This window comes from Chlorocebus sabaeus, chromosome 22 (assembly GCF_047675955.1).
Source record: "Chlorocebus sabaeus isolate Y175 chromosome 22, mChlSab1.0.hap1, whole genome shotgun sequence".
In the NCBI taxonomy this organism is placed as follows: domain Eukaryota; kingdom Metazoa; phylum Chordata; class Mammalia; order Primates; family Cercopithecidae; genus Chlorocebus; species Chlorocebus sabaeus.
The window spans coordinates 25,247,035-25,261,052 of NC_132925.1; the positions used below are offsets into that span (position 1 = coordinate 25,247,035).

The window sequence follows — 14,018 nt, forward strand, 5'->3', positions numbered from 1 at the left end:
CCCACTATTGTCTTTACAGGACAGAAGGCTGCAGCAGCACGGCGGAGAAAAATCCCTGAGGAATGAGTCAGTGAGATGGGCGTATGGGTGGAGGAAGAGGGCAGTCGATTTTTAAACCTCAGCGAGGGTGGGTGGGCCGTTGGAAGCCAAAGGCCTTATCACTACCGCGCTGCAACATCACAGAAAGTGTTAGTCCCAGGGCTCTCCCGGGCGCGCGCGGCTCCTGTGCTTTCTCCTTATTGGCGGACCTGGACCTGGGGGCGGAGCCGCGGTGAAACCCCGCCCACCCGGACGCTAGGACAGGGCACATGGTTCTCCCCGATCCCGGAGCTGGGCTCAGTGCTCGGACTCAGTCCTGCAGCGCCTCTAGGCTGCGGATCCTTGCTTCAACCACCTGCTCTGCGCCGCGTCCGGGGAAGTGGGGAGGAGACCGGAGGGAGGGAGGAGGCGGGGAGAGGAGGAAAGAGGCAGCTTACACACGCCTTCCAGTCCCTCTACTCAGAGCAGCCCGGAGACCGCTGCCGCCGCCGCCGCTGCCGCTGCCACTGCTACCACCGCTGCCACCTGAGGAGACCCGCTGCCCCCCGTTGCTGCCTCCTGCGAGTCCTTCTTAGCACCCGGCGTTTCATGCACATTGCCACTGCCGTTATTATTATCATCCCAAGACAAGGAAAATAAAAGAAGATACCAGCGAAAAGAACCGCTTACACCTTTCCGAATTACTCAAGTGTCTCCTGGAAAGAGAAGGTCGTTGTCCCCGGAGGAGCAGCCGAAGGGCCAGTGGGCTGGTGTTGAGCGGGAGGGAGGAGGAGTTGGGGGCATTGCGTGGTGGAAAGTTGCGTGCGGCAGAGACCCGAAGGTGCAGCGCCACAGCCCAGGGGACGGTGTGTCTGGGAGAAGACGCTGCCCCTGCGTCGGGACCCGCCAGCGCGCGGGCACCGCGGGGCCCGGGACGACGCCCCCTCCTGCGGCGTGGACTCCGTCAGTGGCCCTCCAAGAAGGAGGAAGAATATGGAATCCAAGGGGGCCAGCTCCTGCCGTCTGCTCTTCTGCCTCTTGATCTCCGCCACTGTCCTCAGGCCAGGTGAGCAAGGGCCTGGGAGCAGCCCCAGACAGACGTGGGCCTGGAGCAGTTTCCTAGGTCCCCGTCCCAGCCTCGCACCCCCGAGGCAGTGCGCCTAGGCGCGTGGATGAGGTAAGGGGACCTCTGTCCCGGCACAGAGCTGTCCCCGGGCTCGGTCACCTGTGCCGCACGTTTGGGCTTGGCTGGTTGGCTCAAGTTTGGGCATGAAGCTGGGGAAACTGGGTGAATCTCCAAGAACTTGGGGCTCCGGGGTTGTGGCTGCAGGGGCCCGTGGGCAGGATTCGCCTGACGCTCTCCGCTTGTCCCTGCGACTCCCAGCTAGGCGGCGGACTCTCGCCCTCTGACAGTTCCTCCTGTCTCTGGGTATCCAAGTCCACGTCACTGCGCCCCGAGCAGTTTTTCTTTCGCTTAGCTCTCGGATGAAATAACTGCCGGCACTTTTTCGTGATAAATCCCCTTGTAACTTCCCCTTTGGTGAGCTGAGGAAGGGATGGGAGGGGTACAGAAGGAGAGGATTTTAATCACCCCCTCCCCCCCACGCCCACCTTGAGAAACCTACTGATGCTTCAAATCGTGGTTTCAACGTTCCCCCCTCCGGTCCCCGTCCATTGTCTGGGCGGGTGGTGAGTGTAAGGGTGACCGCAGACAGATAACACAGCCTGAACAGGAATTAGTAGCTAGGTCTGGGAGACACCTCAGTGAGACGCTTGTGAATTTCCAGGACCTGCTCATAGAACCTCAGTTCTCAGTTCTGTACTGAGTCTTAGAAGAGAGAGAGATTGGGGGGAAAAAAGGCAAAATTCCCAACAACTAAAATATCTCGCGGGAAATCCCTTTCCGCACCCTCGGGGACGTCCGCTGGCTTTGGTATCCTCAGACCCGCCTGGCGGCTAACACAAGTTGTTCCTAACGGGGTATTCTGTGCGCTCACAGTTGCCTGACAGAGCAGCAGGTTCCTTTGCTCCCCTAAACTGAAAATGTGGGGGATTTTTTTTTTCTTTGAAGTTTTTATTTCTATCCCTGCGTAGACAGTTGCCAGTTAAACTCCTACTTCCTGGTATTTTGGCCTGTTTGTTCTTAGCTTTTTCTTTAGTTTTTATCAAAGAAAAACCTCACTTCCTTTTATCCGTGCACATCCCTTCAGCTGTCGGCAAGCTCAGGTCACAGAAGAGGTTTGAAGGCCTCTGAATCTCTCCCAGGAACTGGCAGGGAGAGGGGTTTGGGGGCCAGAGCCTGTGGAAGAGATTACAAGTGTTTGTGAGCTGCTGCTGCTGCCGTTGCTGTGTGTGTGGGCGGGAGGAGTGCCCTCTCCAGATCTCTTTATTAAAGTTACATTTCTGGGTGAGGTAATGAGCTCACCTGATGTTTCTGAGGCTGAGGGAAAAAAAAAAAAAAAGGCGTCTGCGTTCTCTGACAAATCTCGGGTTCTGGGGCGGGGACTGTGAAACCACAGTTCAACCGGATTTAAAGCAGGTGTCCTAGTGTAACAACGCTGGGGAGGTAGATGGAAAGGCGAGACCCCCCTTGGGCCTGGCACAGTGTGGATTTCACTTTTTCGAGATGCCACTGTCCGATAGAGAAAAGGACACTTCGGAGCCAGGGAATGAGTCAAGAAGGGAGGACAAGGGTGATGTCGGTTTGTAAGATGCAAACGTCCACACGCCCAGAGTTGGTTTCCGATTAACCCTCTCGATACTTGGAGAATGTAATCTCACCTACGTCCACACCCCTGACCACACGCACATACCCAGTTTCCTTTTCTGTGCCGTCACAGGCGGGCCACGTCGCAGGATAGGTTTTTTTTACACATTTAACTGCTAAAAGGGGGAAAGTTGCGCTTTCAGACCGCCTGCACGGTGATTCTTTTGGCGCCACAGACTCGTGTGTCCAGGGGGCACGGAGCTGCGCGCTTTCGGCGAGCTGCTAGCCCCGGCTCACCGCAGCCAGCCACCGTGAATCTGAGGATCCGATGCCCTGGACCCTCAGATCCGTGGTTTCTGTGAATTACCGAGCTGGCATTGCCGAAATTCTCATTGCAGTATCAGTGTGTTTTAAAGGGAAAGGTTACAGCACTAAAGGCGCCGTGTCTACACTGAGGAAGCAAGTCTTGGACAGTGAGTGCGCCTCCTTCGGAGCCCTCTGAATAACAGAGCCCGGTGGGGATGCGGTGCCAATAGCTGGCTTCATTTGAGGGGGGTAACTGACTTCCCCGCCGGCCACCCTTCATTTCCGGAGCAGTTTTAATAGTGTGTGTCCAGTTGCAGAGGTCAAAAACTCGAGTTTGTGAAACTGCTTCCCCGGGTCTTTTGGCCTGTAGTCGCTACACAGTCATTGATATATTTTAGGCGTGCCACGTTACCTGTTTTGAAAGGAGAGGAAAACGAAAACTGAATTCAGAGATAAAGGCAATGAAATGTGTGTTCAGCATCCGAGGTAGCAATAATCTCATTATTCTTGTAGAAAGAGCGTCAGCCTGTGGTGACATTTTGTATTGCTTAAAAAAAAAAAAAAAAAAAAAAAAGGCTTTTCTGGATTAGTTACAACAAGGAGGTGGGGCGCTGCAGTTAACTCTTCACTTGGGTCATCTGTGTGAACCCCTCGATGGGATTTTTCATAACTACTCACTGACATAACATTCATCCTAAGACATGAGCACCCATAAAGCTTTCTTCAGTGGGATATTATGTTTGAAACATATCAATTGATCTCAAAAGGACTTGGGAAAGCATCAACTCATATAATGTCCTTTCAAAGACTATTGATGTAGGACTACTAAAATTGATTAATTTAAAAACTGAAAACTGTTTAATAGCCAATATATATTATTTTTTTCCTTAAGGATTGATTTAATCCAATAGCAATTTACAATTTAATGAAGTATTATTTGCAGTAAATTGCTTTTCTAGGCTTTCTTCAGGACATCTACCTTCAGGCACTTAAGCAAATCATTTAACCTTTTTGGGCTTCAGTTTTCTCATATAAAACAAAAAGACAAGACTAAAGACCTACACTCTGAAATGTCTCCCAGCTCAAAAACTCTTTGTTTCTGAAGTCTTAAGGTAAAAAACCAATTTAGGCAGGCACAGTCATTTTTCAACACTATTTTTTAAGGATCTCAGTCTAGACAAAATTCATATAAATTGTATTACTAGAAAAGTATCAGTGGACCCCAATTTCTAATTTCTTTTTTTTTCTACCTTTAAAAATTCATGATAAAAATTCCTGATAACATCTATGCTTACTCTTCCCAGCCTTAGTAGGGGGGAAAAAAAAGCGTGAAGGAGAGAAATTAGCCTTTCACTCTCCTGGGAAAAGAGGACCCAAAAGCAGGAAAGGATAGTAGGCCTCAGAAAGCTCTGCTAGTGTAACCCATCCCTCCTGCAAGCCTGCCCCTATTTAAACTGCACACATAGTACCTAGAATGAGATATAAATGATGGTTTATGCTTAAATGTTCATGTTACAAAGCCTCATACTGTACATCCTAAAGTTGCTCAACAGAGAAGTTGATTTGCAACATGGTTGTACATGCAAGACAGAAGGAAATAGAAAATACTAATACTTTTCTCTTGTTTTAAAACTTGTAGAAATCCAAAATATCTTGTCTTACCAGATTCCAAACCTTTTCTTACTTTGTAGAAAACTCAAACTAGCTTATCTTTTTAAATAGACATTCAGATGAAAATGCATGTCTACCATTGACTTATCAAAAAGAAGAACATTAATAAAAACCCATTTTAATAGTCTTGTGTTATTAGAAAAATTTTATATTGTAGTCAGTATTCATGTGTTGAGTTTTTAACTATGTCATGTAAGAATGTTGTGACCTTGGGAAAATTATTTTTCTGCTCTTTTTCATATCCCATCTGTGAATTTTCTTTCTGTGCAATGCATGGTTCTGATTGAGATTAGAATTCCCTTGCTCAGCATTTCAAATTTTTTAAGTAAAACATGCTATATTAAGAGTTTTATTATATTGTTAATAGAATAACACTCTAATTTATTCCACTTAATTATCCCTTTTATCATCTTATTAAAATAATGGAAATATTTTTTTTCTCTCTCTCTCTTTTTTCTTTTTCTCCCTCAAATTTTCATGCCACTAACCATGGGCCTTTGTAAAACTTAGTACCACCTAAGTTGTCAGTATTACTTGGTGTCAGATGACAGCAGTTTGTCAGATAGTATTTTCAATGCTTTATAATCACCATGTTTTACATTTCCAAACACACTTCTTTCTGTTCTGGCCATTTATTTAGAATAAAACACCATCAAAGAGTTCTGGCTCCCTAAAGGTATTCACTCAAGTAGACACATGCAATTTACAGCCCAGATATGCGGACGATCCACTTAGGTATAGCTATGATAGAAGAGTATCTCTCTGTCTCAATGTATACATAGAAACTTAAATGTAATTTCTCACTAGGTGTTATTTTTATTCTTCATTGTTAAGTTTTCACAAAGGCTCATCTCATTTCTTACACATTATGTGCGTGACACATGTATGTGACATATGAAGAATGAACTAACTTACTGGAACACTAAATAATGGTTTCTCGGGAATGGTGGGTCATAACATTTATTTGGTTATTACTTTTGGATTTCAGCTTAGTTTATTTTCAATAAGAAATGGAAAAAATCCATTTACACTTTTGATTAGTTTTTTTATTAGGGTAGAATTTTCCTTTCCTTGTGGAGAGTAAATTCAAGACTAAAATAGATATTCTATATTCAAGAAGAGGATATTGCAGGCTATTTGGTAAGGTTAAATCCTACAATTATTACAGTCTCCCTATAGTACATAAGACATTACCATATTTTTGGAGTTACTGATATTTTCATGCAGCTAATTTCTCTGCTTAAATAATAAATTTTACATTCTCTTTTCTCCCTTGTTATTGAATGGAATACCTTATATATTTCAGATAGGCCTAGTTCCAAATGTGCTGTGGTATTCAGTAATTGTTTTATGCTAACCTATTATCATAGCCCATTATTGTAGTCTATGTTCCAAGAATGAAATTAGCTTTTAATGCTTCCTCTCTTACTTATCCAGTCAGTTCTCAATTATCCATTCAAATGAAGAGGGAATCAGAGTTGTGCACAATCCAAAACAGCTTCTAACCAAAGGCTTACTTAATTTGACTTTGCGTTGAGGTACTTCAATGAACATGTCTATGCTTTTCTGGTCTAAGAATTCATAGTGCTTCAATACAATGAAACTAAACTGCTGGGGTATAGGCTAATCAGAAATTAGACAGCTGTCCAACTTCTCTGATTTGCTTCTCTATTACTGTTATTATTATTGTTTTAGCTCTTTTCTGTATCAGTTAAGGAACTGATGGAAAATCTTGGCCCAAGTAAGACGAAAAACATCTATGAGATGAAACTCAACCTTTGCAATCTTTTCAGATCATATAAATATTATAGACTCCTGATGTTCATTCACAGGAAAACATACTATGATCATGGCAATTGCTGTAGTCTTCTGGCCTTTGCTCAATGACACTTCCATTATGAATAATTTGTTTAGCTCTGCAAAATCACATTTCAAGTTTTAGAAAAATTTTACCCTCACCTGGCCCTTTTTCTGAAGCAAGTTTTTTATTACATCATATGAGTTTCCACGAATAAATGAATAATAAAGCAATCCCCTTTTCATGATATGAGTTGGGTTGGCAGCCAGGTAGATTGTCTCCCCAGTAGGATATTCACACACCTGCTTTTAGAAAAAAAATTGCTACTTATCATGGATTATGGGGCTACTGTAAACAGTGAAAACAAGTAATATCAAATCCATCATTGTTTAGAAGATTGGAATTTGTAATAAAAAAGACTTTATTTTTGATTACTTTAACTTATCATGAAGCTCTAACCAGAGAAGTTAACTGAATTTGTAGATTAAGATATCAACCAGCCCTCCAACACGATGTTTTCTTGAGGGAGGTAAATCTCAAATATACTTTCACCTTAGAAATTGATGTAAGTAGATTTTTATCCTCTCCATCTGTATAGTTTTAGAGAGTCTAGGCTGCCTTATTTGAACTGTGAATGGAAAAAAAAAAAAAATTTTCCTGTACTTACTTGCCTTTGGTGCAGAATCAACATTGGAATGTTGATAATGACTAAAATGAGTCTTAACTTTCCCCTTTTCCTTTTCCCTGTACTTGTCTTTGCTGTAGCTTTTACCACATCATATTATGATATTAGTGACTTTTTTTTTCAGTTGAACATAAATTTTTTGAATACCAAATATTATCTTTGTCTATGTATCCTCAAGTCTAGTCAAGAACTTGACACCTAGAAGCTGCTTCACTTTTTTTTTTTTTTTTTTTTTTTTTTTGCATTAAGTAGAGTAGAAGCAATGCATCTGTGGAGAATTAAACTCCATATGGCAGCACCTGACATTCATGGATTACTACAAAATTTTCTCAAGAAGTTTGGGAGTTGGGGATATAATATCTTCACTGATAATTGAATTGGAAAATAAAACCATCATGAAAGAGCAGAGTGGGACAAGCCATCAAGACCTGATGGCACTTTGGTAGTATTAATGAAAAACAAAAAGAAAAGAACATGTATATTAGTAAAGGACCTGTGATTAAGGATGAAAAAGGCTTTGGTTATTGGAGAAACATAGAAAAAGTAGAGGAGTTGGGCCAAATATGGTTATTGATGGTATTATACTTAATGAATCCGAACACTTTCTTTTATGGTGAAAGTAAGTGGCCCCTCTAACTGGCAGACATGACTTGCGCAGTCTCCGTAACAGGTGTATAGCTTTTTTGTTAAGATAGATAAAACTCATTATTAAGAACCTAATTCTGGGACCAGGCTCAGTGGCTCATACCTATAATCCTAGCACTTTGGGAGGCTGAGGCGGGTGGATCATCTGAGGCCAAGAGTTCGAGACTGACCAACCTGGCCAACATGGTGTAATTCCGTCTTTTTTTTTTTTTTTTTTTTTAAAAACCTAATGCTCTGAATATTCAAGTCATATAGTAAACTTTCCCATGCTGAGATTTCATGGTCATTAAGAAATCTTCTAATTATAATGTGAGGTTTTGTTTTTTGTTTGTTTTTTTTTGTTTGAGACAGGGTCTTGCTCTTGTTGCCCAGGCTGGAGTGCAATGGTGCGATCTCTGCTCACTGCAACCTCTGCCTCCCGAGTTCAAGCGATTTTCCTGCCTCAGCCTTCCAAGTAGCTGGAATTACAGGTGCCCACAACGATGCCTAGTTAATTTTTTCTATTTTTAGTAGAGACTGCATTTCGCCATGTTGGCCAGGCTGGTCTCAAACTCCTGGCCTCAGCTGATCCACCTGCCATGGCTTCCCAAAGTGCTGGGATTACAGGCGTGAGCCACCACACCCGGCCCAATGTAACATCTTATATAGCCAATTTACAGTCAGAGGATGCACTAGCTGGAAGAGAAGCATTGTATTTCCTTGGCAATAACTGCTCTTATGTATACCAATAAGCTGGTTTATGAGATTGTCTAGTGAGAATCCATCCCTAAAAGATGGGAAAATGGTAAGGAGCCAAAAGAAGCTTCTGAGCTTTCAGGGTCGAAACCTACACATTGAACCCTTCCAATTTCAGCTTGTTTGAGGTAAAATCAGCTAACCATTCCCCAGGTGACACCTATGGTGTCATTTGTTGTCAACTTCTGTGTTACCTACTATAGACATTTATTTTCTTTCTTTTATATCTTTTGGTGCTATCTTGCTTAATATGCACATTATTAGTAGGTTGACTATTCATACATCTTGGTGTACCCAAGACCGTCCTGGTTTATGCCTCATGTGCTGGTACAATTATTAATGGCATCCTTTTTCATTTTCAGAAGTGCATTTTGGATAATATATTATACAGGCTCCACAGTAATTTGTAACTCATCTGTCTATATGTCTTGGAGTACTTCACTGTAATAAATGCACTCTTCATCCTAACCAAGTATATATTTTTAACCCATTTCAATTTAATTATCAGCTACAGTGAAATATCATTAACGGGTTATATTCCCCTTTCATGTCATGTATAAGAAAGAAAGATGATGTGAGGTTGTAGCCTCTAGAATTCCAGAATGTTGTAGATATGAAACATTAAAGATCCCATGGTTTGGAATGGAAACTAAGGTGACCTCAGATGCCAAGGGAATAATTTTGTTTGAAATTCACCTGGGAGCTACACTTAGCTACGGCATTATTTAGGGAAGAACTATTTCAGTATGAGTTTGAATTCTTTTTGCAGCAAATTGTACAACTTCCATTCTGTTTTTCTATGAGATTTCTCAGTAATCACACTACCAATTTGGTTCTTTAAAAAAATCAGGGATATTGAAGGAAGTCCCAGCGTTCTTCTGTACATGTAAACTAAGTGGTATCAGTCAGAAAAGGTGACCTGATGTGGCAACCAACAGTATGGCTAGGACACAGTTGTAGTCGAGGGTGTGACAACAGCAAAGACACTTATTGCAGAAACGTTGACCTTGCATTAACAATTTTCACCTTCTAGATCCTTGGGCAAAACATACGACCTTTTGAGAGGCTCAAGCAGTGTTGAATAAGAATACTGTCACTTAGAGTTAAAACCTTAACTCTCCCCAGAGTTAAATTATGGAAAGTTCAGTGTGTGTGAGTGTGTGTGTGTTGGGGGCTGGAGGGAGAAAGAAAGAGAGACAGAGAGAGGGAGAGAGAATGAATTCTGAAGGATTAGAGGCATGCAATTTACTGTCACAAGTTAAACTATGGTAAAAGAAGGGTTGTTGGAAAAATGAGAATGTTCTTTTGATGATCGTTTTGTTTAGCCCCCCATTTGAGAGCTGAAATAAATGAAAACACAGGTTAAGAGATTACCTGAAATCCAGAAGCAAATTAACCACAATTCCTAGTGACATGTTTTCAGTTTCATTTGTGCCTAGACTCATAGATTAAAGATTTTGACCTGTAAAGAACCTAAAAATTACTTCACTACTTGACTAAGGTCACATTGTTGGCCAATCCAGAATTAAAACGCATGTCAATTCATCATTCAGCATATATAACAGCTTTCAACAAATATTAATGGAGTGCTCAATATGTACTATACATTTTGCTTAGGGACATGGAAATAAACTAATTACATTCAAGATCCTGTCAGTCAAAGATGTTATGTTCTCTCAGGGAAACAGATATCAATTAATTAACTTTATAACTATTTGCTAGAAATTTTGGTAAATATCACAAGAACAAATGAATAGCATTTTACAACAAAGTGGCCAGATCTAGTCTGGGGTTTAGGAGAAGCTGAGAAAAAGGTCTTACAGGAAGTGATATCTCAGCTGTGTGCTGAGGAATAATCTAGCAAAGGATGTGGGCTGAGGAAATAACATGACTAAGGATGCTAAGGTGGTAAGAAACATGGTTTCTAACTCCTGGAGTTGAAAATGTGCCTATCTCTTTTCAGGAAAACTAAAGAAGTTTTGAAAGTTGAGGCAAAAACCAAGGATTTCTTGAAGTTATTCAAATACTTTCTTGTAATCTCCCTAATTGAGTTGCCAGTTGTGGGATCTAGAACAGGATTTCTTTGTCTTAGTGAAATATTCACATATTAGTAAATATTTGTATGTATACCTCCCTACTTAAAAAATAAAGTGGAAATATATGATATACATCATTTTGTACCTTTCCTTTTTCACTTAGTAGTACATTTTGGAGATTAAAAATTTGTCTCATAGCAGCACATATAGCTCTACCTCATTTTAAAAATGGGTGTATTGGATTTTATTGTACTATCATCATTAATTTCACCATTTCACAAGTTCCTGGAAGTTTAAGTTGCTTCCAATTTTTTGTTATTACAAACAAGAGCCGTGAACATCCTGATAAGTGTTATTGTCCATATAAGCAATTGGTGACAATTGTTGGTAAAATGTCTTGGAAGTGAAATTACTGAGTCAAAGAATATTTGTTTTTCATTTAGAAAGAAATTCTAAAATTACTGTTCAAAGAGTACACATCTTTAAAAAACATCCCCAAAAAAGTAACAGAATGCCTCTTTCTTAAACTCTCTTCATAAATCTTTACTATTATATTCCTCTTTTTAGCCAGTATAATCAGTTGATTTTAACTTATTTAAAGCTTATTGGAAAAGTTAGAATTATAGGAGTAGTAGGCATACACACTCGCATACAAGGCTAAAGCTGTATTGGTGCCTAACTTTATTATATATGAGATTGGGCCAAAAATGGGAAAAGACAGTATTTACCATGAATTTTTATTATTGTTCTTTCCACATAAGATTGTTAACTTTTAGAACATAAACTGTGTAATTATAAGCCATCACTTCTTCCATTTTGTAAGATTCATACTCTGTACAATCAGGATTAAGAGGCAGCCACATTTGAGTCAAAAGTATATTTAATACCGGTTTTCAACACAAAGAAATGGTTTCCAAATATTTGTATTAGTCCGTTGTAGGTACAGTATACATTGTATGGGTGGTCTGACTAATGCCACTTTGTAAACCCTGTATAATAGTCATTACTAAACAAACTTCAGTTATTTTTAAGTAAATCATATTTTGAAAAATTCTTCCAGCAAGTTTAAGGCTTAAGTAAAACGTCTTTTGAACAATTCCTCCAACAAAGCTTGTCAGAATTTTTTATAAACTGATAAAAAGTACAATATTTTACAAATATTTTTAAAAAATCAATGCCAGTAAATATTTTTCAGTCTGTAATTTTTTAACCCATTAAGGAAAGTAGGAATAAAATCTATTTTAGTCACTTTTATATAGAAAACAGCAGTATGTATATGATTTTGCCAAAACCATATGGTATATACTGAAAGTAATATTTTTAAATAAATGATAAATATTCATAATGGCGGTAATGTTTGTATGCACATACTGTAATTTCATGAATAAAGCAGTTTCTACCTGGTATTTAGTTTTAAATGTTCAAATTTGGGGCGCTTATACTTTATTCTGCAAGCATTTTCCCTACCTGGTGATAGGTATGACACTTTCTAAGAAGAATGTTTATGGTAATTATAAGGTATAGGTTTTATATTTTTGCAGAGATGGTCATGGGTCTAAGTATGAATAATGGTTTTGATGTCAGATCTAAGAGTAAAATGTAATATATATTTGGATTTACTCCATTACACAAATCCCCATATTCCACCCAGCCTCAATGGATGCTTGCCTAGTTCTCAAATAGTTTTTTTTTTTTTGAAATGCTTGTTTACTGTAAGATTAAATAGTTTGTCTTATCATACTAGAATGGCAAATACGTATCTGTTCATTAAAACAAAACCTTTATCCCCTCAGCTGTTTTCCTCTTTGCTGTTAGAAAATGTCTCCTTTCTAAAGAAATTATAAAACAGTGAAAAAGGAGTAGGGTTTCAGGGTATGGTTTGGAGGTTATAATTTTCTAGAATCCATCCGAAGTATTTGGTTGAAAATGATTTGAACTGCTTGACAAATGCTTGTTTAGTATAAGATTAAATAGCTTCTCTTATCATACTAGAATGGTAAATACGTATCTGTTTATTAAAACAAAACCTTTCTCCACCCAGATGGTTTCATCTGATTTGATGGTAGACAGTATGGCCGTATCTCCGTGGTATTAGAAGACCTATTCTCTGCTTGCTCTTCGTGAACTCTCTATGCTCAGAGACTCCAGACTGTCAATGAATAGCACAGATTTCTTTATATAAGAGCTCAAGAGCTTGGGCTATGGATCAGAGCACGGGTTTGCTTTCTAGCTTTTGTCTGTTTTTTCATTTGTTAATTGAGGATAGCAGTATTACTAAGTTCATTTGGTAGGAATATTCAAAAAGGTAATGAGTTTATATTATGTTTGTCAGTGTCTGGCACATTGTAGACACCCAACCAAATAATTATCATGAATCACATTTTTCAGTAACATAATAATGTTAGTTATTCACTTCAGAAAAACTTGTGAAATACTTCATTTTACTGATTGAGAAACATTTCAGTTCCATCTGAATATATTTTGGGCTTCCATAACAAAACTGGAAAGTATATTTTATTAGAATGTTTCATAATCTCAACCAATGTCAAGTAACCTTTCAGTTTTACCATCTCAGGAAAAACAAAAGAACATAATTGAAAATTATAGCTTTAAAATGTAATTTTCCCCAAACAAAAAAAAAAAGAAAAAAAAGTGTTAAAATTATAAAGACATATGTAATGTGCTATATTATTCTCAGAAATTGACATTATTATATGTGTTTCTGTAATCTGAAAATATTAGACCTTAGAAAGAAAAATTTCCAATTGTTATCATGCAGTCATTTTGATAATAAAATTATGATTTTAAATACATTATTTCTCAAGTATAATTCAATAGAGGGAGCTCCACTACTTTCCTTTTATGAGCACTGTAGGATCCTTCCATTTATTATGATTTTTCCAGTGACCTCTAATTTAATAGTGAACATTATTAAAAACCTATAATTTTAATATTAAGGATATTTTGGAAATTGAATAGTATCCTCTTTCTATTCATATAATTCAAAAAATGCTTCTACAATAATATGTATTTTAAAGCCCCAGTTCTTAGTTGTTTGAACTTTTTGCATAATAAATCACTAGACATGATTAAAGTAGGTATACTCTTGAGAAGCATACTTTAATATACCAAGGCCTCAAAAGAGAACAAAGTTTATTTCTAATGATAAAATAATGCGTGTTTTCATATTAATTTTGTGGTAGCTATTCAGTTAAAACCGTTACATATTTGAATAGTAGAGAAAATCTTTTAAAATTACTCTGCCTAGATTTTTAACCAAATAGTTATAGATTTCCACATGGAAATGGTCTATACTCACACATGGAAATGGTCTTCTTTCTTTTTTATTTTCTTATATATTCTCTTGATTTAGATAACCCCAAATTGTATTTTCAAGCTAAGTTGATATTCATCATC

The 14,018-nt window shown here is 39.0% G+C and overlaps 1 protein-coding gene across 4 annotated transcripts in view; it reads left to right on the top strand.

Annotated features, from left to right (window-relative positions):
- The first annotated feature begins 329 nt into the window (after positions 1-329).
- ALCAM (activated leukocyte cell adhesion molecule) overlaps positions 330-14,018 on the top strand; it is a 209,749-nt gene continuing 196,060 nt past the window's right edge. For all 4 annotated transcript variants that reach the window (XM_073009696.1, XM_073009697.1, XM_038003247.2 and 1 more), the window contains exon 1: positions 330-1,084. In XM_073009696.1, coding sequence (XP_072865797.1) covers positions 1,012-1,084 — 73 coding nt within the window. In that variant the 5' untranslated portion in view covers positions 330-1,011. The remainder of the gene's footprint in view (positions 1,085-14,018) is intronic.